Here is a 13,474-nt window from a genome sequence, read left to right on the forward strand (position 1 = left end):
CCTCTCTGAGGAAGAGTTTGATTTCTCTGTGGTGGGAAGGCGTTACCTGGCAGGTGGATTTAAGCTGTGGTGACAGCATGAGAAGTGGCACAGCGTGTGTGTTTAACACCACCACAGACAGGCTACATACTGTATGTATGCGTTATTCTAATGTAGCGATTTAAGGGTCATGGCCTCATGTATGAAAGGGAACACTAACGCTGCAAAGATGGTGACAAGCAGGAGATGCTCTTGCTTAATATAAGATTTATTAAGACGACTGCATTTAGGTCGCAGCTGTCTCTACAGACACACACGTCAGCCAGATGACATATTAAAGATGCTTTGTTTTAATGCTTCGCAGGTCAGATGGCACACTGTGATCCTCCGCTGCTGCAGAAGCTGGGAGACTTTAAAAGAGTGTTTGGTCTTATCATGTACTTCATTTATCAAATTGAACTGTGACCCCTCAGTGTACATTATATTGTATTCAAACAATATCAGGGAATAAGGAAGAAGAGGAAAACTTCCCGTTAATCTAACTTGTGACAGTGCAGGTGCTGTGTGATGTATTTAGAGCGGTTTGTAAATAAAGTTAAAATCAGCTGAATTCATTGTATTAGAGTGATATTGGATTTAATCTTAATGTAGCTCACAGCAATGGTGGCTTTGCAGCAATGTTTCCACTGACCTGGTGACAACAAGAATATCAAAGAATCCAAATTACAACTTGGAGACTGACGGAAACATTGTTTCTCTTACACTCCTGTCTGTAGCTTCGGTTTGAATGACCGTTGCCCTGACTATCCTCAATGCAAATAGAGTTTTAGCATTATGCAAAGGTTCACTTCCTGTAATGACTCGACTTTTATGACCCACTTTTTGACCAGAAGACTCAACAATCAAGAACAGATTTAAAGGAGGAGCTGACCCCTGTAAAAAGCACTGTCAGTTAAAGCTGGTGTCCTCTGTAATCAATAGAAGCAATAATAATGACGCCACAGAATCTGAAATACGACGAGAATATACCGGTGGATCGTCGAACAAATGTTTGGGTCTGCAGTCTACATTTCAAACCTGACGATTTTGAACGAGACATGACATCTGAGGCGGGCATCCTCGATTGAGGAAGTGTAGTTTAGCGAGCTCCCTGGCCTCCGCCAGATAACGCCTTTTACATAGTCTGGCGGAGGTTTTCCAGGGCTTATTGGAGAACCGGATAGGGTCCTCCAAATGCACAGAATGAAATTGCATTTTTTTTCTACAATAATGGCATTAGCTCCCCATAGTAGCATGACAGGACTGAGATTGAAAATCAGCGAACTGGCCCTTTAAGACTCTCTTGGACACTGCTTGAAACCTATCAAAGGCAAAAACTATAGGATTTTTAAGGCCAGACGAGCACACCCCACATCCAAACTGCCGTTATCAACCAAGAAATGCTATATGCAGATCTTCGGCTCTACATTTCTCTCCTTTGTGACAAAAACAACACTGTCAATGAGAAAACCGAAACCTTTTGGTCGAGGACTGATGGGTTCATAATAATCTCCTCCCTCACTGGGAAGTTGCAGCTTGGGTAGACTTTAAAATATCCCTTTCACTTCACTTTTGTCAGCCGTTCCCCACCTGCCCCTCACATGTTCTGAGGCTAATCTTTTATCTGACAGCAGATCTGCCGCTGTGTTTTGGGGCGGAGGGGGTTTCAGTAATAAAAATAAAGAGTAAAAGACTGATGGAGGGATGAAGGCGGGGAGAAAGTGACAGACTGCTAAGGTTGAGATCTGTTACACATCCGCCAGTGTGTGTGTGTGTGTGTGTGTGTGTGTGTGTGTAGCAGTAGTAGTCTTTACGGTGGGGTCTGACTTTGATGGGAGCAGAGTTGCAGGGGGAATGGACTTAATTTCACATACGGCTGCACTATGAGAGGAGAGTCAGAGAGAATGTGTGTGGTTTTAAGGGGGCATGCTCTGTTTAACAGCCTGTAATTACCCCAGCACACACACAAGTGTGAAAGTGAAAATGATTCAATTTCAGAAAAATGGAGGTGCGAAGGCTTGGTGAGCACGGAGACAGAGAAGAAAACCAAGCGTGAGAATTAAAAGAAAAGCAATAAAACGAGGAGAAAAGAAAAAAAGCATGTGTAACAAAAGGAATGAATGGTGTGCATCCTTCCAGCGAGGGTAAATTAGTCTTTACAAATGACAGGGAAGACGGTATGGGCAGAAAAAGTGGAAGTGAAAAGGGGTATTAAGCAAGTTCAGAGGCAAGAAAGTTTTTACACGTTTATGTGTTTGCAAACTGCAGATTCAGCAGGGGCAGCGTCAGCCGATGCAGCAGGTCAGAACAACTGCTCCTGTCATTTCCTGTGACATACAACGCTGTGATGGCGTCTTTAAAACGCACATTATCAGTTGATGCTCCAGAAGATGCTACTGTCCAACACACAAATCAGTGTTAATTATAGAAAAATTATGACAAATTATGATGTTCATAAACAACCTTTCTTCTGTGACTAAGACGAGACGTTGACGAGCTACAAATAGATCGTTGATAATAACACTCCGGTTTGTTTTCGTTAACGAGGCGAGACGGGACTAAAATGTTAGAGGAGGGCTGTCGGACATTCAAGTTCCATTATCTTTTAAAGCCTCAAGCACCAGTTAGAGATAACGGGTATCACGAAGGTGGCTATGAACTGTCTCTAGCCCCTTTTTACACTGCCAGTTCAAGGCGGGATTATTACCTCTCTGTTACGTTTCGTCTTCTATGTAAAATGCACAGAGACAGAATGGTGGGGCAAAGTCGTTCAGCCTCTGAGCCGGCATTGGGGGTAGTAACAGAGGCATAACAGTGCCGTGTGTGTGTGTGTTTGAAGCATGCGCTGCTTGTTTACATCTCTCGCACGTTTTGCTTCTGCAACGCCGGAACGCTATGTAGAAACACACACGGCGTTGCTTTGTCCAATGTAAGATAGCAAACGCTGCATGACAGCGGAGCTTCCTTACGGTGCTGTGGCGGAACCGCAGTGTAAAAAGGGGGACTGTTAACGTCAGCGTCATTCAACGCTTCTTCCACACAATAAGGATCATCGGCTGTCTGAGTCAGACTGTTTAAATGAGAAGCGATGAAAAGTTAGGACCAAGCATAAAAACGTCATCCAGTGTCTTCGGATGCTGTGCCCTCATCGCTCATTACTGTGTGGATGATCTGCTGGAATTTAAAGTGATGATTTCACGTGAAGCAAACAGGTTAAAACTAGAAGAGGGAGAGAGAGAGAAAACGTTTGGAATAAAGGTAATGACTAAAATGTAATTACTTCATATTGACTAAAACTGGACTAAAATGTTTTGAGTTTTTGTCGACTGAAACTATAATGCGTAGAATGACTAAAACGTGATTTAAACTAGAGAGCATTTTCATCTTAAGACTAACGGGGAATCTACACAGGTGACGTATTTGAAGTGTATTTTTTTTTCACACGCGTGTCGGGACAGAACACCTTCAATGTCATTCAATGCTGCAATCCACCAGCCGCGTACACTGCGCAGGAGGCGGGCGTAATAGGCGGGTAATTTTCTGCTGCTCCGTTCGTTTTACGCACCAAGTCTATTTTTCCCCGCTACTGTGGGTCAGTGAAGTGTAGAAAGCCGTTTACTGCTTTGTATATATATGCCCACAACCAAGGACGATGTGATCTATTCAACCTACTGAAGTTTTTGATTAAATACAGAATTTATGCATGATTAAGAAATGAGTCTACAAGTCGGTTGCAAAGTTGTATTCTTCTACTGTTTCCAGCAGACGGCACACTTTTTGGCGTCACTGTCGCCCCTATTTACGGCCAGGAATCGCAACTACCAGTGGCTAACTTTGAGACTCATCTTTGATATAGTCGCAGGTGGTGTAGATTGCAAAATAGATGCTGCAGTGACGCTTACGTGTCACGCACGTTCATCTGACGCCGCAGCGTCGGTGTGGATTCGACTAAATCTAAATAGCTGCCGAAATAAACACAGACACAAATGATTCAGAAAACTGCATCACAGTGGTTGTACATCGATTGCACCCACTGACTGCTTCTTCTGTCTGGTGCGTGCTAACGTGCGTGAAATGACACGATAATGGAAGTGTTGCCTTGAACAAATAGAATGGAAAAAGTAAAGTGGTAAAGTAGTTTGACAGACGAGTTGCAGATTACACTCGCTGTCGTCAATCAGCTGCTGTTAGATTATTTATAAAGCCCAAGAGGAAAATTTCACCTTAAATGGGGATTAAATGGAAATTGTCAAGGAAGCTTCGACAAAAGCAAAAAAAAGACGAATCCTTCACGATTGTTTCTGCAACCTTCTCTTCCTTTTGTCTTCTAGTTTTTCTTCATTGATTGAATCACATCAATGACCGTGTGTCTTGCTGAAGTGTCCCTGATCAAGACAAAAACACCCTGCCTACCAATAGAACAGTGCGTCAGTTAAACACTCACCCACGTCGGGGTTCGGTGCCAGCTGAGGAGAAAGAATCAGGCACAAACCTGCACTAAGATTTAGAAGCATGGCGCTGCCAACACTGGGCTCAGCCTGCCCAACACAAGGCTGAAAATCACAGCTTGATGAGTGTCGTTTTTATGTAAGCGCTCACACACACACACACACACACACACACACACACACACACACACACACACACGGGCCTTAAGTTGTAATGATACCTTCCCGCTCCTAGTGAGAGGTGTGAAAACGAGACAGGTAGATGATTTTAATGAGATCACATCACAGAGAGGAGGAACTGGTAACAGAAGCGCGCACACACACGTACACCCACACCCACACACACACACACACACATACGCCCACACACGCCGTACACCACTCCAGGAGGCAGACAGGAGAGGGAGAAAGGTGGAGGGAAAGCATACTGTGACAAAAGGGTAGACAGGTGAGAGAGCAAATGGAGAAACGAACACACACACACACACACACACACACACACACACACACACACACACACACACACACACACAGTCAGGTAATACTGTATTTCTGAATTCTTCAAGACTTGGTTGACTCTGCTCACCACCTGCAGCGCTACGGATGGAAAACAACGTGAACAAGAAGACGGGAGAGAACATCCCCACACAGACACAGACACAGACACACACACACACACACACACACAGACACACACACACACACACACACACACACACACACACGCACACACACACACACACACACACACAGACACAAATAAAACAAGGAGCAGAAAAGAAAAAGAAAAGTGCATCTTTCCGCAGGTACCACAGACCTCCAGGGGGGAGTGATGAAAACAGACAGAGAAGTAATAATGATGCACAGAACAGAAAGTGAGCAGGAACATAACCTCTCCGATCACTATCAATACCTTTACAACAGCTGCCGAAAGTGGTTTCTGCTAACTTTTTGGGTATTCACAAGAGTGACGTTACCAAATCTCATAACATCAAGTCACGATTTACTCTTTTTGTTCTGCTCAACGTTCGCCAGAGATGTACTGTACAAACTGCAACTTCATGACCGAGTCTGAGGATGAACCAAAGTGACAGGAGGAGAAAACAAAAAGAGGAAAACATCTTCAAACAGTACTTAAACACAACAAAAGGAAATGGCAAAACTGACTTTTTACATTATTCATTTATCTAAAAGGTCAAAACACGACTCTGAAACTAAAGAAAGTCAAGCACGATTACTATCATTACGCCGAATAAGACAACCTCAGATGTGACCAACGAGGATAACCTCGGTACTGTGAGTGCCACACAGCATGCTCAAAAGCAGCACAAATAAAGTGCACAATTGGCCTGCACGATCCGCAATGTGCAATAACATCATTGCAATGACATCATCACTTGTGATGAATCAACGCATGTTGTATTGTGCATATAAGTATAACTTTATAGTCCCTTTGTGTTTCAGCTGGTTATCATGTTTCACACAGTGCCTTTGTAACACGTGATCTTGCTTGAATCCAAGATGATTCCAAAGATACCTCTAATTCATTTCCTTCTATATAGTCTTCACAATCAGTCAACACTAGATTAATTCCCTCCTTAGCAGCCAAAGAGACTCCCAAACAACATCTGAGTAAAGTATCCTCTGGACAAGCCCGTAACAATCAGAACTGTGAACGACGTAAAGTAGTGATGTTTAATACTCAATAGTAACCTCCCATCACCTACCTCTGGTCTGTCATGGGTGATTTGGACTTGTACCCAGAGATGGGTGGGCTGAGGGCCCTTATGTACAATACAGAGCAGATGAACAACAGGAATAAAACAATCATTTAAAAAAACACACGCCACAGGATCTACTTGCAGCTGCTGTATTGACTAGTTGTGCTCCGACGGTCACTTTAAGTGGCCGTGTGTACGTGTGTGTGTGTATGTGTGCATCTGTGCCACTGTCATTGTAGGAGCCATGAATGAATGAGCAAAGTATATTTAGTCGTAATTTTTGTTGTACTGGTTTTTGTTTATGGCATCATTTGTTGTGTGGTCATACAAGGTGGGGAGGTGGCAGGTCACAGTGATGTTGAACTGATATACTTGTTTAACTTCTGTGCTCAGTAGGAGAAACGGGGTGAGCTGTGGTTTTTATTGATTGCTTTTTTCTTTGATCACTGTGATTACTTTGATTAGGAGTTTGTGCATGTTATAGTGAGCTGACAAAACGTTAAACATATTTTTTTTTTTTTGTTAAGCGCATCAGATAAGTACTAGGTCCGACCTCAGCCTCTCATCAACTTATTTGTGCCGTGAAGTCACAACTGATATTGTGTGCAAGTGGGTCTGCTGGTCTGTTTTAGTACACCAGTACCTCTACAACTAAGTTCCAACTGAGTACAATTTTCAATAGGGATCTTCTTTATACCGAAAGCTGAGAGAAAGCTGCAATATGTGAAACATAAGTGTCGGGAAGTAAACACAAAAACAAAGTGGGGTACAACTATTCATTTTTTGTATTAACAAAACTAGTTGGAAAATAGGAAAGCTATTACTGTTGTCAAGGCCAGATAAATAAATAACATAGGGGACAGCGATATTGTCTCCTCTTTGGCAGTTTTATCACACATGTGAAAGATACGTATATTTGCTTTGCACATTTTATCATCTGTTATAATTCAATGACGCATGGTAAGCAGTATGAAGATACTGACTGTAGAGGTAAAAGGGAAAATGTGCCACATGCCCTTGGCCCACAAAATCAGTGATTCTATATATCAGAGAAAAGAAAAAAACCTTGGAAGTGTAATCAGAGTAAAACCAAAAAGTGACCTTGGATATCATGAAACCTCCGCTGAGTTATCTATGGAGAATGAAGGGCAGCAGGATGCTCCTGCTAAAGTATATCAAGTAAAGGCTCCTTTGTTTTACATCATAAATAGCTACAGTTTACACACACAACAGCTGTGCACCATTAAGTTTTAAACAGTTCACAAGCTTAAATTATAAGTGAAAGGACTGACCAGGACTTGGACTGCCCAAAGTGCAGGTAGTTGATGCTGTAGAGGTCCATGTCCTCGGTGTGCCAGGCAAACGTGGTCTTCCACATGCCAAAGTAGAGGTAGGGAGTGTTGACGCCCTCGATGACAATGCCACACTCCTGCTCCACCATGTCCAGCAGTGTGTTGAGGTGGCCGATGTTCCACTCGTGAACGTCCTGCACGGAGACAACAGGCATTTTTTAACGATTAGCATGAACAGCATAAGTCTGCATACTGTATTTAAAGAGCCCCTCAAAGTCTCTGAGTGACCACCAGATGGTGCTGTAGTCAAACAAATGTTCGCGCTGGCTCTGATCTTTGATCCAATTACAGCCTCTTAATCATGGTTCAAGGTCTTAATGTAAACACCATTTGGGGCAGACAGTATGCATTAAAAAACAATCTTTAAATAAGCTTCTTATATGAAGGACATACTTTCACAGTTAATATATATAATCAATTATATTTGAAATATGCATATTTCCCAAGTAATTCAAAAATATTTATGAACAATCTATTTTGATTGATTAAATACAAAATAAGCTCTAACCAATGAGAACATAAACACTTATCAGTAACCCTCACCTCATCATAGATGGAGCCGCTAACATCAGCACCATATATGGGTGACACAAATGTCAGGTTCTTCCAGTACTTCCTCTCCAGGTCGTCGAAGTCTTTGTGCCGGGGTGTGCAGTACCTGAGAATAGAACAGGATCATTTATACTGTCAGCAGTGATCAGATAGATGGCCTCTTAACTACACCCACATGTTAACAAGCATCCAGTGTTATGAGCAGTTCAACCAACTGTTTTCAATCACTAGCTTGTTCGCTAGTTTAGGTGAACAGCATACAGGGCATAGGATCCACATACAAGAAATTAACTCTTAAATTAGACAAATGTTTTTTTCTTAATACCTTTAACTCTTTATCAGAGGAAATAGGATAAGATCAATTTCACTGTCTTTATTTGCATCATATAAACATTATTATCCTGCCTCTTACAACCCATATTTCACATGCCCTTCCCTCCACAATATCCACAATAAATATAATATGATGTTATGATTATCATTATTTAATTTCACTAAGATATTGTACCACTAGAGGGCAGAAAAAACACTCTTAAACAAATGTACAGCCCCAACGCTGCAATCAGAGGCTAAAGAAAGTATCCAACCCCTTCTTTCCTACTGGAATCAAATGAACATGTTTGGGATCAATTGAAAAAGACAAGTAAAAATACAACTTTGCAAAGTAGGTATACATTTTTGGAATAACTCTTAGCTATCGACCTTGTTCTCACCAGGAGTGGTAGAATATCTTACTTTTTAAATGCATCGTCCTTCAACATTATGTTTATATCTGAAGGAGTAATAACTCTTAATGTTTTTGCAAGACGAATAATTGCACCATCAGGACTCTATACAACCAGGACTACAGGCAAAACAACATAGAAGCCAATCCTCGTCTGTCTCAATCCCTTCTACATACATGGTCAACAACGTCGGCAAACATGAAAGAGCAAATACATTTAGAAAAGAGGCCTCTGTCGGGGGGAACAACTTACTTTTTGCTGTTGGCCATTTTGCGGTACTCGCTGACGGTCATTGACTTCTTCTGGATGTTGTACTGAGTGAACAGGCCCGACTGTCCGGTCACCACCTGCGTGATGGGAGCTGGAATCACCATGTCCTCGATGGTGTCGTAGCATTTCCGCGGCTTCCATCCCTCCGGGGGAATCACCTGCGTAGCATGAATATTTGCATTCAGTTAAAGGACATTTGAGCAACATGCAGCTAAATCTTTACACTCTGCATTAATCCTATTTAATTTCACTGTGTAAACATTGGAAAAGACAAACTCACAAAACCAGTCACTACTTGTGTGACTTAACATTCAAGGAATGGACTGTGTCTGCTGATGGGACTGTAAATGCAACATAAAAGTTAGACCCTTACCATAACATGACTGTAAACGGCTGCATAAAACCTGCACGTTATGTATGTTTTCCTCACCTTTGCCAGGCCAGCACGGTGAGCTCCTTGACTCTCCATGTAGACAATGTATTTGGCGAAGTCTTTGAACTCCTCCATTGTGGGTCGGAAGGTCATGATCTTGCAGCTGGGGTTCTTGGCGCTGACCGGTGGCAGTGGTGGAGGCAGAGGGGGTGGGGGCAGCTCAGAACCTGGAACAAGGCCCGGGCCCAGGTCTGGGCCTGCAGGCTGAGCCAGGGAGAGATCTGGAGCAGCATCGTGTTCTGAGGTCACAGCTGTGTCGGGGGTTTCAGCTATTGCTGGCTCCTGGGTGGGAATCTGATCTTGAGCAGCACCGGAGCCGAGGGCAGGAGGGGAGGCTGGGGCGGTGTCCGCGGGCGAGGCAGGGGCAGGGTGAGGAGCCGGCACCGTGTCCATGGGAGTGTCGGTAGACATCGGGTCTTTAAAGGTTGCAGGTAAACCTGGAGGGTAGAGCATGGGCAGTCAGGGTCAGTCAGTCAGAGCATATTCAGCTTATTTCACACTGCCAGGACCTTTTGAAAACCAACTTTGTGAACAGCTCCATGTTTGACCTCAGGAACAGGAGTGTCAAACTTTTAAGGAGTGCAACATGTGCTTTCTTATCTTGAAAGAATCCAACTTTTCCTGACATGAACACAAGACACGGGGGGCTTTTGAGAAAGCTAACCAAGCTAACAAAGTGAAGTGTAGGAGAATTAACTTACAGTGCAATGATTCACTAAAGTTAAGTCTGAACATAGAACATACAACAGGAGAAGCAGGTACACTGATCAGTCTGTTTTACTTTGTGCTAAATATTGCAACAGTAATTCTTGTTACAAGTGTTCATGGAAACAAAATGCAAATCGTGACCTTTACTGTCGAGCTGAAACAATAAACCTTGAAGACAAGGCAGCTACTATTCGTATTTTACTTATTTTGAATTATTTATTATCATTTCTGGTATTTTATTAAGCAAAATATTAATCAAGAGGCAGACAAGCTGATTACGAAAACAATCATAACATGCAGCTCGATATTATTTACATCACACATGTCAAAGAATGTATTAACAGCCTACAGTTCCCTGCACAGCTATAGTTACATGTGGGGAATTAAACTGAAATTTCAAATAAATAAATAAATAAAAGAACAGTTCTAAATATTTCTCGAACAAATAAGAATACAGTGGGAGAAGTTTTCACCTGTGCTTTCATCAGTAGCTACACCGATGCTCATAGTCTTGCTTACAATGTGGTCCTCACCAATCACACCTGACCACATCATCAAACAACAACAACAAATGCCGGTTGTGCTTACCAGAAACAGCACTGTCTAAATACCTCAAGACTGGGGCTGCAACAAACAAACATTTCCATTAAAGATGGGTCTGCCTGTTTACACAATGAATCTTTCGGTTTATACAACGTCAACAGTGCCAAAAGTGACTTCCTCTTCTGTCCAACCAGCAGCCCACAATGCAAAGACTCTTACCATCGTAAAAGACAAAGAAAAGCAGCAAGCATTAAAGCTGCTGCCCTGGAACCAGCACATGTTTAATATATTTACTTGGAAAAAATTGAAACTATTAATAGTTTATTCCCAAATAAAGTTAGCCTAATTAATTTCTGTTTGTTTGGCAAGTTGTTGCAGCTCAATTCAAGCCAATTCTAGTCCTATGTTGAATAAGGGAAAACACATGCTCTAAGCTATAACTTTCACTCATGCATACTATTGTTAGTGCTACTGCATGTTTATTAGGTTAGTGTTGCCTAATTTAATTTCTGCCCTTGCCAGATTATGGGAGGTGTTGGTATTAGGAAAGGTGCAAACTAAACGTCAACAACTACATCCTTGAAGTTGGCCACATTGAACTGTAACAGTTGAAAAGAACGAGGACAAAGTGTGCTACGTTGTAGTTAATTGCTGTGTGACTTTAAGGTTTGCTTTGAAGTTCAAGGATCCGTTTTATGGTTGTTTGTTTTTGCTATTAAACAAACAAAGAATAAATTATGTTTAATTTCTCTCCAGTCATGACAAACTGCTGCTCTCTCTCTCTCTCATTGGTTTAAGACGACTCAGGACGGCTATTCCTTAACTTTATTTTACAGGACATTTCCACCCCTTGGTCCTGATACTGCTGACAACAAGTCCTTTCTTACTGTGTGAATGGAAAATTGTACATAAATTGTAGCAGCTGAGTCTTGTGTTTGATTATGCAGCGACGCTAAGTAGAGCAAAATGCATCCTGATAGCTCAAACACACACTGAAAGAACAACATCTAAAGCACAGACTTTTTGAGGACATACTGTGGACCCTGAACAGAGAGTTGATCAATATATTAGCTGATGAAAATAATTAATCAGCAATTATTTTAACAATATTAATAGTTGAAGTCATTGTTTTCAAGCATAGCACAATCCAGATTCTCCAATTTATAAGATACGATAAAATAAGCCTTTATTGATCCCCAGAGGGGAAAGTCAGAATATATTTTGATATATCTCAGAAAAGCAGTCCCCTATATAATTTAACAATTAAAGGATATCACCCAACTCTATGATGTGTACCACTGTGACAACACTGAGTAGGGCTGATTGAACAAATGTTATAAGATGAATTAGCAGATAGCCATTATGTTTACTTAAGCAGAGAGAATAAGGCTGTTGTTCTTTCAATCACACAGGTCACATCATTTATCAGCTTGAAGGTAAACGTAGATCAATATGACCCCATTTCACATCTGTATTTGCTCAGCAACACTAATACACGATGCCTACATTGCATTCAACTTCACACAAATCCACCACACACATTGTTAAACTAGCTGTAATTCTGATGTTTCCTATTTGTGCTGTGAGTTCCTGCTAGGGGGCAATGCAAATGGCAACAATCCCACAAGTAATTTGCATCAAGCTTTAACACTCCACAGTGCAGGAAACATGCTCTGATCTTAAAACTACAAGGTCAGGTATATCAAGCCGAAAAGAGAGGAGTGGGGTATATTTTTCTCAGTAAAATAGGATATTTGTAAATAAATCCCAGTGTTTTCTGCTATAAGTTACTAAAAGGCTTTCCAAAAATAAATGGCTGATCATAAATCGATCCAACTAACAAGTATAATTAGTTCACACTTCACAGTTAATAGCCACTCTTCCAAAAATAAAAATTAATATTATTTCACATGCACCCTCTTTCTACCCGGGACGGACCTGTTCAGATGATGGAAGGCCACATGACCCCCAGCTGTCTTAACCACAACAAAAAGGGGCCTACGTAGCCCCTTTAACTCCATCTGGGCCTGAAACTTGCTTCTATATTGCAGCACTGTTCCCTCCTTAGTACTGATATGCTGAATCTAACCGACTGCATTTGTCCCAGTTGTTGCTCATGCACATCTCTGGCTTTGTAATAGTAAAACGTAGCTGCTCGAGTTAACAGGCGCCTGCTAAGGGCGACGGTGGTTCTGCACAACCAGCAGCAACTGTTAGCATTTTATCTAGGATGACAGCGAACAAAACCTGTAGCTAAAGCGCAACAAAATTATTGAAATGTGCTACTCACATGAGCATCCAACTGAGAATACCAAAAGATTTAAGAAATATTTACGCAAACCGCCCTTTATATTGCAGCAGAGCTACACTTCACCGCGAAGGTATAGTGTTCTAAGCTAACGCTAACTAGCTCCTAGCAAGCTACTTCCATATCTGCATTTAGAAAAAACAAAACACCGCGACGACAGACAGCACACACATCACCGAGAATACGTTCTAAATGAGTTAATGAAAATCCTAACCCTAAATCCCGTTAAGGAAATATTACCTCCTGCAGCGAAGTGTTGTCCTCTCCCTGTTTCGTTCAATAGATTTTGTTTCGTTTTGAGAAAAATCCCAGGATCGATTTTCCTCTAGCATTAGCTCGCCGAGGTTAAGCGAATTCACGCCTACATCAGAAACCAGGCATTGCGATTGGCTGGGA

General features: G+C 41.9%; 1 protein-coding gene across 1 annotated transcript in view; it reads right to left on the bottom strand.

Moving 5' to 3' along the window:
• The window catches only part of kdm4b (lysine (K)-specific demethylase 4B), a 52,677-nt gene extending 39,267 nt beyond the window's left edge, over positions 1–13,410 (bottom strand). The window contains 6 exon segments of the mRNA XM_069679993.1: positions 7,480–7,673; positions 8,083–8,197; positions 9,069–9,244; positions 9,517–9,956; positions 13,319–13,337; positions 13,339–13,410. Of these exon segments, the coding sequence (XP_069536094.1) occupies positions 7,480–7,673; positions 8,083–8,197; positions 9,069–9,244; positions 9,517–9,956; positions 13,319–13,337; positions 13,339–13,410 (1,016 nt within the window).
• Positions 13,411–13,474: the final 64 nt, after the last annotated feature.

Source organism: Semicossyphus pulcher, unplaced genomic scaffold (assembly GCF_022749685.1).
Source record: "Semicossyphus pulcher isolate SPU_LCO1_2020_fin unplaced genomic scaffold, fSemPul1.0.p SCAF_4, whole genome shotgun sequence".
NCBI classification, from domain to species: Eukaryota; Metazoa; Chordata; class Actinopteri; order Labriformes; family Labridae; genus Semicossyphus; species Semicossyphus pulcher.